We start from the raw sequence: 16,200 nt of genomic DNA on the forward strand, positions 1-16,200 counted from the left end.
CATGATGACGTTCACTTTACAAATATTTAACAATGACTCCACGTTTCTGATATTTTGTGTCCACTAAATGTCATATGTGCACGGGGAGCAACTATCTTGGAGCCTGGTGCCTTAATTTGGAGCCGCTGAAAATTTACAAAACAAACCTTTTTTCAAGAGTTTTCCAGAAGCCAAATGGAACCAGATAAACAGAGCTTATCCTCACGAACAGATTGATGTTCATATCTAATGATGTATAGCAAAATGAACCAAGTTAGTGGAGAAGAAAACAGAAAACGCGGATACACTTTTTTTTGTTTTCTGGCGGAGAATTACCGCGGTTACTGTTATCGGATCAAAACGACCCGAAGCCGAGTGCAGCTGGCTCTGCAGGAAGCGGCGCAGTAGGGCGAACGGTTGAGATCAGGGTGGACTAAAGCTAGGTTCACTCGGTCCATAAGAACGAGTGGAGCTAGCGAGAGTTCCACCTCGATCCCAATCGGAAAGCACTGCGCTGGTTCGAGCGCAGCCGATAAAGCAACTGCTACTGGCGTCAAGTCGTTTTTATCCTTTATAGCATAGGTCGAATTTCATTGGAAAAAAATAATTCATAAAAAACACCAATGACATCTTGTTACAGTTAAAGAGAACATCTCATGCCCAATGCAAATAAATCACTATATGGATTTTGTTTTTCCCGTTTAAAGGATCCAATGAAAGCTTCCTAAACAATTCAAGCAGTGCATGTCTTCTGGAATTCGATATCATAACTAATATAAGCTTATCTCGGAGGCAAAATTCTTGAAATGAAATGACCAAATAAGAAAAAAAAGAAACAAAAATATCGCGCTAGGATATAGTCACATAATGATCAATTCTTCAGCACAAACTCTAAGCACTTTGTTCGATTAATAATTAAGTGCATGAGAAAAAGGTGCAAAAGATGAGATAAAGTTAGGGTTCTGGTGAGCAACTTCTTCTGATCAAATACCCAGATATGGAATTATTTGAGGAAGGATCTACTACACCCAAACGTATGAAACAGTGATTTCAAAAGCTGCGCAAATGGATTCTGGAGAATTCAGGCTTAATCTTAGATCCTCTGGACTCGTATAAGCCCACCTGGGATGTCATCCCGTGCTCCGCTCTCTGTGAGCATATAAAACATTGTCGGATCGCCATCGAGATCACATCTTGCGGCTGCGTAATGTAGTGGTGTACGGCCCTCCTAGAATAGGATCAGTAGAATAGAAGGAGTAGTCGTGGTTTCTATTAAACACTCTCTGAGACGATAGCGGACGATAAATATGCTCAAAGAAAGCTCACATTATCCTTCACATTTAAAGCGATGTTCTGAACTTTGAGAAGAAGTGAAAGAATTGCGGGCTTATCGACCAAAACAGCCAGATGTAGCGCCGTACATCCGGTCATAGGATGACACAACTAAAAATGCGCTGTTACAGCCCACTATTGCTGCTCAGAAGAAAATTACTCTGATTTTACCTTCACGTTTCGTGCGCTCATCTCTCTTGCCACCTCTTCCACATTTCCATTAAAAACGGTTGCAAGGAATGAACGGCCTTTTGTTTTAGAACGTCTTCGTCGAGAATTCATCTGCATTTTGTTCTATCAGGGCTATCCACATTTAAAATAGTATAATTTTTAGTTCTCTTGACATATTATGCAGTAAAAATACAAAATGAGAAAAAAATCGTCTGAAAAAAAACTACTCTCGCTCACACTCTCGGCCCCTGGACCGGGCAGATTTGGAGGTGTTCGAACTGGTGATGGAGAGATATGATGATTTATTGATGGAACAGCAGTGGCTTGTATGTACTGCTTCGTACGCATCTATTTTCGGGAAAAAATCATTCTTTGGGAAAAAAAGCATAGCCATAAAGAAAAAAAAAATTGGAAGTTATTCTTACATTCCTCAATGAAAACAACAAAGCTGAGGTTTTTGTAAATGAGAAAAAACGTTGCTTCTGAAAAAATCAAAAACAATCCGCTTTTAATGATATCTCGGTAGACTTCTGGGAGTTAATTCGTTCGGAAAACGATCACTAACGCGAAATCAATGACGAAGGCTGTTGCCGGAGATAATCCTCGCATCCCCACTACGGAACCGGAGGAGCGTATCGTGGCAACCGAAAGAAACACGGTAATACCCGCGCCATCACTAATGATTCATTCATTCATTCATAACGTAACGCAAAATGCGTCAATTCAACGCCAGAAAAGGAATTTCTGAAGTTTGGCTGTGGAACCTCGATTTCCACAGTATACGAGTCTTCCCAGTTTATTCAGCTTGAAACAGACACACAAATCCAACACATACCGAAAAATATGCAGCCTAATTTCTGCTGTTCGCGGTTTTCCAGGATTCACCACTGGATACGTATGAAGGTGACAGAAGAGTTGTTCATACTACTTATCTACGTAATCCTCTAAATAATATTAAGAAAAGCAAAAACGACTACAAGCTAGCTTACTGTTTATATATCCAGGATGGCGTTATTTTTATAAAGTTACCAGTATCATAAGTTGTAACACCGCTACGGAAAGCGGAGAAATGCAAGCACGAGATTCTTCCTTAAAGAGAAGTTATTTTTGTCTAATTTTCACTTATACAGCTTGTTTCGTAAAATTCTTCCAAGGACTTATATTTGGATTAAAAAAGGACTCTTCAGACACATGCTCGTAAGATCTAGTTCCCCAGAAGAGACGGTCGTCAGGTATCCACAGCCAATGTGTGCTCCGAATAAGTGCATGCAGAAGAGGCTGACCGTAAGAAAGAACAGGGATGCCAAATGAAGTCGCCTTTTACTTTTGTTTGTTTTTGTGTTTGTTGTAATGATATGGCAAAATTTGCTCCTTAGAAAATAAAAAAAAGCTGACAAAGTAGTAAATGCTGAAGTGTGAAAAGTGGGATTTGTGGAAAATGACGAAGAGATATCGGAATATTTCGAGGGGTATTTGAGTATTTAGAAGTAACAAAAATTGAAGAAATACTATCCACTCAAGGGAACGTAGAGTGCGACGTCATCCTTTGCCCTCATGAAAAATGCAAATCACCATCTAAAGTGAGAGCCTCCCCTATGCCTTTTGGATTGTGAGAAAGTACCACTGAAATGATTTCCAAGTGATGTCAGTGGAATTGAGTATGAGAGATACACAAGTTTGTAGGGGTAACAATTCAAGACATTCTTAGTTTGTTCTTTGTAGATATAGGAGTAGCCAACAATTAACGTTCAATTTTCATAAAGTGTTATTCTTCCCATTACCTTCAATTTGTAATTCAACGAGCAATAACCTGATACGTCACCTTACTCACCAAATCAATGCACCCAAACAGTCGGTATGGCAATGGCAATCTAATTCTGTCCCCAAGGTGCACCTGAGGAGATACTTTGTCAGCTATTTCCTCTAAGGATAAGTTGTCGGAGGAGTTGTGGATACTTAAGTTAACTCTTATACGCATAAAACTCCCCGGTGGTCGACGTGAACATTTCAAAGTTCTGCTGCTTACTTTATACACTCATCAACAAAAAGGAAGACAAAGAATGTGCACGCTACTCTTTTCTTAAATATTTCCTTCTAACTCTTTCCTCAAAACGACCCTCTCTCCAGTACAAGTTACTTGTGTTCTCATTTCAATTCTTAAGACACATTGTTCAGTTGATGGATTGTTTCAGTGTCAACGAACCAAGAAATAAATGAAATAGGCTAATAAGGAAGAGATCGACATTCAGTTTATTAGGTTCCATTTACATAAGATATTTTGAAGCTTCAAAAACACATCCAAACAATGTCAAATCAACAAAAATATGTACAAGAACTGATGAAAAATAGTAGTCTTGATTAAAGAGCGAATCGCTTTAAAACTGGCTCCTGAAACGAAAGACAAGTGAGCAGTCAGCAAAATAAAAGTTTATAAGTTTCTCACGGATAATTTGTGAGTCAAACATACGTCTTCGATAGGTTTTCGAGGGTTTGTAGCAGCTTTTCGAGCTTTTTCTAATGCCTGCTCCAACAGCTCACTTTTCTTCTTTTCCGTCTCCAAAATGTTCGAAATACGGGCACTGAAAACACGTACTTACCTTCAAACCAGCTTCAGCAACCTAACACAAACAAATAGGAAACAGTAGCCAAATTAATTTGTTAATAATGTATCATTTTCATAACACCAACGAATTTATCAAAACGTACTAAGAAGTACTATGTTTGGAAAAAAGGGGCAATTCTGATCAATCAAGTTAAAATTAGTTGCCAACGGTTCGAAACAAAACCAATCCTCGTAACACACAAAAAGCTCTACACAACAGAAGCGACTCTATACAGAAACATATGATTCTAAGAACAAGACGCATTAGAAAATCTCGAAATTTTTGGTGCTCTAAGGAGAACTCCTTTTCAAATGATTTCAAATCCGAATAATTCTGCTACTTCCTCTTCTATTTTGTGCAGTTTTTAATCGATTTTTCACGGTGACGGATACTTTTAAACACAAACTTTACGCAAGTACGAAATATGAGTAGTCTAAGAGAAGTGGCAAATAAAATAGAACGAGGAAATTAATCAAGAGAAAGAAAACTGAGTAACTCTCAAAATAATTCTTTTCTCAAACAGAAGTCACTTACGTGATGCCCAGATCTACTTCTGGAATACCAGCCAGCATATGTTCCGACAGCAATTCGTTACTTGCTTCACTACGATATCCTTTCAGTTTCATGGCTGCCCTCATGAGTACATCAGACTCCTATTAAGTAATCGAATGATTTAGTTGTCGACGTGTGGCTAACCTATCAGACAGCGAAAAACTCTCACGTCTGTTGATTTTCCTTGCCCCTGGTCGCTGCTGCTTGTTTCGCCTCGTTCACGTCTCAAGCCTTGATCTATGAATTTCCGCAGTTCTTCGTGCTCATCACGAAGCATAGTCTCCTTCTCGAACTGCTCTCTGAACTCATTCAGATTACTGGATCAGTACACGCTCTTTCAACCAAAATCAAAGAATTACCGGATGCCTGCCTCAATTCCGGCAGCTTCCATTCGTGCTTTCTGCTTTCCTGTAAGAGCCATCGTTCCACCGGCCATTTGAATGCCGTCTTCTAGTGCCGCCGCCTGTGTTACCGTCGTTATAAAGGCTAACCTTGGTGTCCATGTTTTATTTTGCTCACCTTCTCCTTGCCAACAGCACATTCTATTTCCGTAAGTCCGTTTTTCCTTTCTCGTGATTTTTGCAACTCTCGAATATCATTTATGCGACGACATTCATCTAAACGATAAGGCGGTATGGTAAATGAAGGAAGGACAAGTACAAGGATTCTGCAGAAAATTAAATGTTGCAGTACTACTGCTAGCATTAGTTACATCTTCTACGACGTATAATAACTGAGATGACAGAATGGGTACGATTGCATTTATGTTGGTCTCACTGAAACACTCGTTTACTGACAGTTATAGTAAAGTGAAGAGAATGGAATAAGTTATCTTTCTAGATGCATACTATTTCTGCCATCTGTGCTAACAAGTTTCATCCACAGCATATAAACATGGAACCATAGATCATTCTATGCTCCCAAATTAAACCACATGTCTTCACTCTGAAATTTCCCAGTTATGCTACTTAAGCACGAACACCTTGAACCAACTAAACACAGCGAATGTGATTTCTACTTTTCCTTACATTCAAAAGGATACATTTCGTATTATTCAGCACTTATCTAGAACGATCTCTACTGCTACATCAACTAGATATGTATGTATTTAATTACGATTCGTTAACTGGATAGTTGGAGTCAAATTTCAGCACCAATCATTTGCATAGGTGAATATATGAAAGAACTATTTCCAGATTGTATTCACAAAGAAGAATATCGTCAATGCAACTTTTCTGAATATTCTAGAAAAATCTCTAGGAAGCCCGGTGATTCTAACTAACCATCATCGCTGTCATCATCTTCCAGTCTTTGTCTCACCTTCATCTTCTTCTTTGGTTTGTTGAATGACATGGTTACTAAATAAGGAAGTTTTCCGAATTAGCTTATTTAAAACGGTGGATCATGCCAGATATCACAGCAAGCTACTGATCACTCTGCAAGTTTGAACAGTTCTAAAACAAGCATTATACGGTGTAATCTTTTATGAGCGCATTGATCCAACTCAAACAAAAGAAAGTCATATAAATAAAACTACATACAACTCGAAAAACATATGGTCACTTCTTTTAATGTAATAATTATATCTTAAGAAAGAGGCCGTAATAATTATATCTTAAGAAAGCACATCACAGAACTACAAGTACACATGATTTTGAGAATGTCATCACATCATCCATGTCTATGGCACAGGCACTAAAATCCTTCACTTCTGAATTTCTGATCCTGACCACGGATTCCCATTCATAATGATACGCAGTCCAACTGAATTCCAAACATCTTTGTCATACTTTGCAATTCTAGCCACATCTTCGAATGCACACAATCACTTGATAAAGGAAGAAGAACAAAAAAGTGGAAATTCGGGAAGTTGAAGAAAATCAATCCAAACCTATCGATTTCAAAACTACTCCAGCGGATAAGAACATGCAGCCTCGAGTATGAAAACAAGAATTAAAAATGAGGAAGTGACAAGGCAAAAACGAATGATGTAACTTCAGCAATGAAAAAGAAATACTATTCGACAAAAGACTCATAGCTAAGTTTCTTAAGTCAGCCGGCACACAAAAAAGGTAAATTTTGTACCCCAAAAGTGCCTTGAAAAGTAAAAGCTAATTCCTATCTGCTCCGATCATTACGGTTAAGTCGCTGTTTGAGAAAACAATTGTCAAGGTAACTAATGGCTACTGCTTCGTAAAGATCTCTAGCAAATCAAGTGTATCGAAAAATGCGTACTGTCTACTGAGAGCTGGACAGCTTAAACAGCGTTTACGTCCAACAACTCCAACAAGCAGTTTAGACAAAACAGTTCAATCATGTTTGGAATGAAACAATTTGGCTCTATGCAACTTGTTACCTACTCAATAATTTCTGGAACGCTAACATTGAAGATGTTTCCGCCCAAAAAATGTTTGTGTTCGCTCACAAACTTTCTTACTTTGAGAGGAATCACTAGATTAGTGTAGATCTCTTGATGAAGAATCATGCTCTCCTCGGGTTTCGGAAAAGAAAGATCTGAAGCGCCTCTTGAGCCAACCAAATACAACAAAGTCTACCAACAAGAACCTCAACCAGACATCCTAACCCCGCAGAGATGTCAACAATCGTTAAAAGCGTACCTAATCGTCCCGCCAAATCTTTGCCAAACGTACGCATAAACACCAACTACCTTACAAGATGTTCTACCTAACGGTACACCACGAAATCCTCAGGAAAATAGCAGGAAATGATAAAGAACTATATCCGAAGAAGCCTAGAATACAGCCGAAAGCATTGTGCAAATAACGAATCCGAGCGCACTAGGCGTCGAATATGTCGGTGATTGTGTGAAGACACGAATTGCGAGAACTCCTTCGACATTAACCGCAGAATATTGCGGGAAAGTTGCTGAGGCAATATCTATGAACTGGATTTCGTTGCAAAAGAAACGCATTATTCGACAACATACATATCTTATGGCTAGTGGATGTGGTTCGTAATTGATCAGTCAAGGATAAGCAAGACGAAAGCTGCTGAAATGAAATGCTTGATTTGAATAGTGAATGTGAGAATTTCTACAGAATCTTGGGAACAACAAGTGCCTCTACCGTGCCAATAGCTTCGTGTGGAAAATGTATATGCAGCGACAGGCCGTGGATTGTATGAAATTACGAAGTTGAACTGATAGAACGCGGCGAAAATATGGATGGATATAGTCAGGTCAAAACGACCGAAAGCTTGGTGCGGTTGTATAGGCGGTTGCATTCGAAGCGGCGATAACCTAGCGGCAACGACCGGAATGGGGCCATCACAAGCTCTGCTCGAAATGCCGAGTGCAGCTCGAGGGTCACGTCTCGATCATGAGTACGAGCGGGATGGGACACAGTTTCCTCTAACCCTTTCCGGAAAACCGCCTACTCGATCGATTTCCCCTACGAAACACTTGACAACGTGTACACTGCCAGTGGTTACTGAAGCTGCTTTGCCCGCTCGATCGCAAACGCGACGGTCGCATACATGACACGCTTTTAAGCACCTCGTAGGGAGATTCGATCGAAAGGCCCCCTTTTCAAGTCGTCCTTCAGGACATCTAGGGGGCGGAGAATTCGACGTGGTCGTGCTCATATTTGTGATCTGTACAACTAACCCTTGATCTACACTTCTAAACGCTATCTTTTCGATGAGAAATTCAAACATCAGCAACATTCTAACATCATACCAATGTCAGTTTCGTGGTATTCTGGGTTTGGAGTCGTTTTAACCCAACTATAGATCGGCTATGCTATTTAAAACCATTATATCTAAAGCGAGCCTGGAAAGCTTCGTGTAAGTATGGGCGACACATTACTAAGTTGGAATTACGCAATAAGATGTACGAAATTTGTGACACTGTGCCCAGAAATTAAGCAGATTTTGAGAGAGACGAGGGGAAGGGTAAACTAGAGAAGCAGGTTCGACAGACCTCTTGAAGGAAATTTTCACCCATAGGATGATTGCGGACTCGGCTTCCCTTTTTGCAGCGGTTACAGCGACACCTCAAAAAGAATGTGGTATGAGGAAATAAAGTGCGAGTCTTCCTGATGACCTTGTAGGCGTTGTCGTCGAATATAGTTTGATAGAATTAGAAATTAAAAAAAAAACTTCTCATGAAAAAGAAGTGATTGCTAATGCAGCATGCATCACGGTCTTTTTCCCTGTCCCTCATTTTGAACTCACGGCCTTATTCCTGAAGCCAGAAAAGCAAAGTAAAGTCACTTATTTAGTTCTCAGAAACTCCAATACTTGCTAAAAGTACGGGCGTATTTCCAATCGTTGCAACCGACGTTTTTTGCCAGTATTAATTTTCACAGTCAACCATCAATTCTAGACTTCGCTATTCGATCGCTCAAATTCTGGGCCAGAAAGGTCTATAAGTGGTGAAAGACAAGATCTCTGATCCCTGATCTTCACTTCACTGATATGGTGGGCAGGAGATACGTCCTGCAACTTCCTTCCGTACTCTCTTGTAGATCTATAACGTTCCTAGCGGTTTTGTCACATACGAACAGTCTTAGGACCTCAGTGCGTGTTCGTTCATCCCAGCATCTATTTTGCCTCTGCGGTATCTCTGTCTATCTTCTACTTCGATGTCTCCCTTCTTAGTGGATAGGAGATCATGTTGTTACGTATATGCGATGCAGTCCGCCAGATCATAGATCACAATATAGGACATAATAACTCGAGGAAGTCTACCTCTGTGATATAAGAACGCACTGTTTTCCCGCCTTGTTAACCTATACGCTTTCGCTACATTGGTGGTCAGTTGTCTGCCTCCGGATATTTCTTTTTAAGGCCAGTGAATATTCCTGTCGTGTCCTATATTATTGAATGGATGGGTGGATATTGTTCTTGCATCTTAATTCCCTACGGATGCATATATTATCCTCTATATTATATATACATATACTATATTCTATTCTCTATACATTCTGTATATTACTCCTACTAAACTACTTGTAGACCTACCATCTCAACGATGATGCTCACTGCGACTTCACTCTAATCGAAGACACTTTTTTTGCGTACTTCGGCTTTTCGTTGCTAGTTGGCGGTGGGTTTTTCTGATTCAATGTGGACGGCTACTTCTCTCTGTGTGCTCTGTATTAACAAACATTCTGTTGAACCAACTATATATTCTACATACTCAAAGGAGATGGGTAAGTCACACACTAACAGACACACAGGGACGAATCAGACATGAAGCGTTGGTGGCTGTGAAGTTGTGGCCTCGGCCATAATTTTTCACTTTGCCATGACAGCGAAATATTCGTCGCACTATCTGGCATCGAACATTGACTTTAAATGTCGTACGACCTCGCGGAGAGTTCACGTTCGAATCACAAATGGCAACCAATTTCTAATCTTCTGAGGGTCCAGGAATCAAATAGACTTGAAAGAAGAGTTAGAAGGATTGCAATGATATTTGCAGAGGTGAATAACAGCACATTTCTCACCGCCCCTAGCGCTCCTAGTGGTGTAACCGAGGTAATTGGCCAAACTCCATACAACGGATTGAAGAAAAAGAGCTGGTTCACTGTAAGATCCGGTATAGAAACGGTATAGAAACGCAGAAGAAACATTATGACTGTGCTTAAAGGACTCGTTGCTTTGGCTTGCGAGGAAGGAACTCGTCTGAATTCATGGGAAATGTCTGGACACCCAAGAGGGTTCTCTGCTTGCAAGTAACGCGGGCGGCAGGATCTGTACGCGCCTTGGTGAATAGGTCTGCCGAATGCAATGCTCGCACAGAGCAATGGATACCGCAAAACATATAGTTTCTGTGTGTAACCATTTCACGAACAGAATATTATGGTCAAAAGACATGACGATGTAGCTCGAGTACTCTACCCAACGAAAAGATGGAAGTACGACATAAGGAGGAGGATCAACACGTATGAATCGCATATAACCGAATTGTCTCATGTTGTTTTCGAGTGGAATAGTACTCGTTATAGAAGCGAGACTAGTTTATAAAGACCTTATGACCTTATGGTCTGGGATAAAGTAGCTAAGCAGGTCTGGGTAATTGTGACTTCCGTCACATGCTTCAGCCGTGCTTTCAGACAACTACAAGAAGAGCTTGGTGAGCTTAGGATTAACACTAAGCCAACAACACCTGTGTTTACGGCTGCGGATGGTTTCAGTCTGAAGTCTGAATCCTAATCTGAAGTCTGTTCAACAAAAGGACAGAAAATATAGAATTGATGTTGTTCTCATTGTAATGGCGCTTGTGGTGAAGTATAACTCAAAATAAATAAATGTATTCAAGTTTAGAGATATGTGTCCTAATTGTCCTAATCGAGAGCATGGAAAAATCTACTGTATTAGGTACAAGCAGCTTGATCAAACGTCATCTGTCTTGTCCAAGCAATAGAAAAGAACAGAGCGAAGTTGTAGATAATTTCGCTACCGATGTAACGCCGCGGCCATTTGCGTAGTTAGATCCGTCGGTAAGTGACAGCCTAGTTATGATAGGAGGTAAGCGCCCAGAATCGGAGCCAAAGGATGAGGCAGGATTGTGCTTTGGCAGACGAATTTTTCACGTGAACTACATAGAAGGTTATAGAAAGGATAACAAAGGTAGCAGATGAAAGAATTCAACTAGATGCATGAAGGATTTCGACGGAGGCGGGGCTAGCTCCGTCGTCTGAAATTCTTATGCGTCGTTTAGTACTGTACAAGAGTAGGTTTCTCTCAAACTGCCGTTGAGCATAAACATTTAGGATGTACTTGATGCTTAATCGAAGGTTTTCAGAGCACAAACGCATCAGGACAAGTCAGGTACCGAGTTCTAGATTCCTGACGCAAGGACGCAACCTTATTGTTTTCCTCTACCAGCATAAGTTGGAATCTTGATCTGTAAGAAAACGGAACGAAAAGATAGAGGATGGACTATACGACCTAAAAATCGAATTTCTATGGTTTAGAATCACTTGGACGCCCTGAGAACAAAACAAAGGATTATGCCGAAAAAATCGATTCATTACGACTGTAACTGTGCAACGATCTGTTCATGCACAATTACGCGACGAAAAAAAAAGAAAATTTTCTAAGAACAAGGACGAGAAAAGCTCTGCGGAACATATCAACGCCATAACCCTATCGATCATATGGATCAGCGGGAAGAGAGAGGCAGGACGCAATGCTTGCCTCAGCCAAAGCCTGTCTAACGAATGAAGCAGGTGGAATTGATTTGGCACCTACTGTATTTGGATCCTTCAATCTTCTTTCTTATTAATGATCACATATCGATGTACAACTATACATGTGAGATCAAGTTGTAACCGTTGAATATTTGCATCATTATTAGGTGATTGCTTATCTCTACCATCAATAAAAATGATTCATACGACAACTTTTTAAAAATGTTCTGCATACTTCTGATCGTAATTATAGTACAAACCCAATAGGTATTGTCTGTGCTATTGAAAGCAAGAAAATGTTTGCATTTGCACATGGTTAAGCCACCTGCACACATATCCCAATCATATTTCCAGTATATGAAACTGTAGTAACATTATATGGAAACCGTTTTGTGTTGTTGTGTAGGCTGCCCCGTTGAATTTTACGACGCAGGTTGTATCTAGACGTATTCAGTTTTTAATGAGCTACCGTTCATTCTTATTATCGACTTCAAATAAATCTTGAGGAAAGAAAATTGTAATGGTGAAAATGGTGTAGAAATATCTAGTAATAACGAATGCTTCTTCGAATCGAATTCGAATTTCGAATGCAAAATTGAGGCAGAAACTGAAAGCCTCACTTGACAAGACCTCAGATGTTTGGCAAATAAGGGCGTGGACACCGTCTTCTTCCTACGTGAGAGAAGTTTTACAATAATATAAATACATAAGTTGTAAATTTACCAAAAAATTCGACTTTTTCTGCGCGTATTTCAAATACTTTTTGGCACTTGCCTGCACTGCTGCAGATTGTACTATTGAGCTCCGTCGACTGCATTGCCCTACAGCCATATACAATTTTTCAGATTTTAAAGGCATCACTCCACGAATCTGAGGTGGTACGGATTTCAGGTGAAGCATTCGTATATGGGATAGTAGATTATGGAGAGGGGGATGATTCCGTCTATTTCTTCCTAATTTGCGTAAAAAACGGCGCGGAAGATACGGCTTCGGGCGTTCTGGCGCACTTTTTTTCTACAAGGAGTTCGACTGGAGCGCGCCAGCCTTGTGCTGCGCCGAATCTTCTGGATGGTTTTTTACGGCAATTAGGAAGAAATGGACTGAATCACCCTCCTCACCATAATCTACCATCCCTTATAAGAATATTCCACCGAAATCTGCACCACCTCAGATTGGTAGGGTGATGCCTTTAATTTCTACGAGATCCTCACATGATTTTGTGAAGTCCTTGTGTTATTTGGCGCGAACCTAGGTCGCATATGGGATTGTTTTTTGAGAGGTGGCGACCGAGATTCAGCGACAACAATGGGACAATAGCGATGCCGAATGATGAACCATCGATCAAAGATCTTCGCTTACAGATGGCAACACAAGCAGCAAAAGAAGACTTTCGGCGCTCGTGTGAAAAGACATGCTAAAGTGCTTCGAAAGTCCATCTACGACTTTTTGTTAGGGAGAATCGAAAGGCTCACCTACGACACGAATAGAACATTCTTAAAAGTACCTTGATTCATGGAGTGGCCAAGCTGTACCCACCAAGCAGAACATCTACAATCTCTAAGACTACGTTGTTCAGATGACAAATTCAGGGAAATACAAAAGTATTCTAGGTGATAGAGAGAAGAAACTGCTTGGAACGGTCATCTGCGACCAAATTACGGCGCAATTCATAGTTGATATGTCAGTACATAACAGTACAATGCATCGCTCTTAGCGAATCGCCTCACTTTTTTAGGATGCATGAAAATAATGGTTTAAATAGTGGAAGAATACGAACAAGGTTGCATATCGTCGCGAAGATGGCAAACTAATTCGAATCGAACGTGACTACATTTGTATTATAAAGTCAAAACAAGACCGAGATAGGATAAAGCGAGTCTTAATTCTTTGAACTGGTGTTGCAAGTACCAGAAAAAAATGGGTAAACAAAATGTTTGGGACGGGTCCTCAGGTTTCAAACGGGTGTGTTGTTGCTTTCAGAAAACAACAAGAAAGTCTCCGAATTGATGCCCTGATGCAGCAAAATGGTGTGAGACGGGTTCTACGGAGTCGATTTGCTGCATCTGCACATTAAACTATTCACTATTCACATTAGTCTACATCTACATTAATTGGTTTCTTTAATTGAGCCGGGCACGAGGTAGTTACAATCCTTTATTCGTGGCTACCGTTTCGGCAATATCGCCTTCTCCAGAGGCTGACAGGTTGAAATCGAACGTGATTTATCCGATCAAACACCTTATTCGCCCAACAAAGAAAGTCCTAAGTTTACTGCTGGGCCTCGTAACTACAAGTAGAAGAGAACGTCGTTCCTTAGGATCAGATGACTCTCTTGATACTGCCTGATACCTGTTGTGAGGTGACTAGCGCAATGAAATATCAACCTTAAGCAGGGCGCGAGTTCCCGCGTAATGCAGAGGCTGCCATCCATATCAATATTTCAACAATTATGAATTCAATATCCAGAAAATAAAAAACAATAATAATAAAAATAATAAAATAAAAATAAAAATAAGGAAAAAATATGTTCCCCAGAGGTTTGGAAATGATGCATTATTCTTTTCAGTGAAGTCATTGACGAGGTAGTTGTGAATGGTATTTGTGTGGCAAATTTATTAGGTTGCCTAGGATCCCATATTGCGTGAAAACGGATTTACTCCGAACACGAATGGACAGACACATTTATCAGCATCCCACACCTCTCAACGCAACTAACGTCACTCTTCCAGAGGGAGCATGTCAAGAGAACAAAGAATCTTCTTGAATGATGCATCTAACTAGATGTCCTCACTTCCCAGTCAAGCAGCTGAGTTGTTGCAGATGAGTCGGATAGGCCTCTCGCTGACTGGTCTCGTTTTTTTTTTATTCCTTGTTCATGTTTCGTCTCTTCCCATCAACAAAATAACACAATTTAATATTCAGTGGTTTACTCTAATGTGTATTTAGGCACTGTGGTCGTCTCGCATATTCTCATTGTACAGCCGGCAGAAAAACATGAGAAAAGCTCACAAGTGCACCGCGCGGAAATTGTGTAGCGGCCGTGCCGACACAGAGTGTTGCGCGATTTAGGAACTAAGACCTTACCAAATACTCATGCACGGCCGAGGCTGCACAAAGTGTGCGGCCGGCCGCACAGAGTGTGCGGCCGGCCTCACAGCAGTTGTTCGGTGCTAATATACAGACTATGTGAATGCTGTCACCGATACCAATACAGTCGATAGATTACACTGAAAAACTTATTCTTAATGCGGAACTTCTTAGTGGAAAGGGATTGCTGACGTCGGAAGAATATTTGAAATTTCTTTTGCTAGCGAAAATTTCCGAAAATACATACCTCAATTCAGAGTGGTTGAGTCGGAATGAAAGTTTCTGTGTATGTTTCTTGGATTGGTAGAAATGTGATTAAAAAAATTCAACTAAATTCGTTCACAACAACTAGTGTCCTGTTTTCTGTGCTGTGTGAAATAGAGAGAATTTCTGCGGTTCTTCCGGGAGGAGTAGGTGCAGCGGCACTTGACATGACATTAAATTCGGTATGTTCGGCTTTCCTCTTATTGAGAAATTGGCGCTATTACTTCACATTTCTATAGAGAAAAAGGATCTCACCCTTTATAGAAATAAATACGAAGCCTAATTTCTCTCTTTAATTTCCAAAAAAATGGTCGACCTCAGAAAACAGAATTGTAAACGTTTCGTAGTGTAAACGTTGCTCTTTGAAGTTTTGCTTAAAGAGGTTCTTCAGGTGCTCTTTCCACGGTTGTTTACGGTCTTCCACAACAAAGCATGTGCACAGAATGTGAACTTTTTGGCTTTATAAAACGTTATGAAAAAACCTTATAAGTTCTTAAAACTTCATGAAATCTATGTTCAAAGTTTTGAAAAGAATATAACATCGAAGTTTTCACCTTCTACATGTCGCTCCAAATCTCTAATTGTTTTTGCAAAAATTTAGCTGAGCAGGGTGTCGAACCTGCGCAGTCGCATTATAATACTTTCATAACAAATGCTGATTTTTTCTGTTTTTCTTTCAAGAATAGGTTTTTGAAAGTTTTCACAGGTTGAAACTGTTCCTTCTTCCTTGATTCCTTCTTAATGCCAAGCGACTTAATTTTAAATTTTGGCTGATATTTTAGTAGAGGTACTGTTTTGGCAAACTCCTTGATTTCGCAATTGCGAAATTACTGCAGCTGACCACTGTTACGCGATCACGAAATCGCTAATCTCGGCGCTGAGCGGCTGTACTGCAATTGTTTTCCTTTCGTTTTTAGTTTTCCGTTCCTTTTTTAAATTTTGTTCCGTGATAAGCCGTTATTTTGTAGTTTGTTTTGATGCAATTTAAGATATGTTATTGTTTTTTGATTGGTTCATTTGTTCGCTTTTTTTTTTGTTTTCAATCGTTTTCT

General features: G+C 40.1%; 3 protein-coding genes across 8 annotated transcripts in view; 1 reads left to right on the forward strand and 2 right to left on the reverse strand.

Moving 5' to 3' along the window:
- Positions 1-1,830, reverse strand: part of RB195_009591 (uncharacterized protein) — a gene marked incomplete at both ends in the record, with an annotated part of 42,595 nt that extends 40,765 nt beyond the window's left edge. For all 6 annotated transcript variants that reach the window (XM_064190207.1, XM_064190205.1, XM_064190202.1 and 3 more), the window contains 4 exons: positions 1,102-1,207; positions 1,306-1,422; positions 1,483-1,593; positions 1,720-1,830. In XM_064190207.1, the coding sequence (XP_064047785.1) occupies positions 1,102-1,207; positions 1,306-1,422; positions 1,483-1,593; positions 1,720-1,830 (445 nt within the window). The remainder of the gene's footprint in view (positions 1-1,101; positions 1,208-1,305; positions 1,423-1,482; positions 1,594-1,719) is intronic.
- Positions 1,831-3,840: 2,010 nt separating this feature from the next.
- On the reverse strand, positions 3,841-5,990 carry RB195_009593 (uncharacterized protein; the record flags this gene model as incomplete). Its single annotated transcript, XM_064190211.1, has 7 exons — positions 3,841-3,870; positions 3,950-4,061; positions 4,620-4,738; positions 4,807-4,936; positions 4,997-5,100; positions 5,157-5,254; positions 5,921-5,990. 7 exons carry the CDS (start codon positions 5,988-5,990, stop codon positions 3,841-3,843), a joined length of 663 nt encoding a protein of 220 aa, XP_064047794.1.
- Positions 5,991-7,914: 1,924 nt separating this feature from the next.
- Positions 7,915-11,510, forward strand: RB195_009594 (uncharacterized protein; the record flags this gene model as incomplete). The annotated part of the gene is made up of 3 exons (XM_064190212.1): positions 7,915-8,082; positions 9,615-9,705; positions 11,410-11,510. 3 exons carry the CDS (start codon positions 7,915-7,917, stop codon positions 11,508-11,510), a joined length of 360 nt encoding a protein of 119 aa, XP_064047795.1.
- Between the last annotated feature and the right edge of the window lie 4,690 nt (positions 11,511-16,200).

The sequence above is a fragment of the Necator americanus genome, chromosome III (genome assembly GCF_031761385.1).
Source record: "Necator americanus strain Aroian chromosome III, whole genome shotgun sequence".
In the NCBI taxonomy this organism is placed as follows: domain Eukaryota; kingdom Metazoa; phylum Nematoda; class Chromadorea; order Rhabditida; family Ancylostomatidae; genus Necator; species Necator americanus.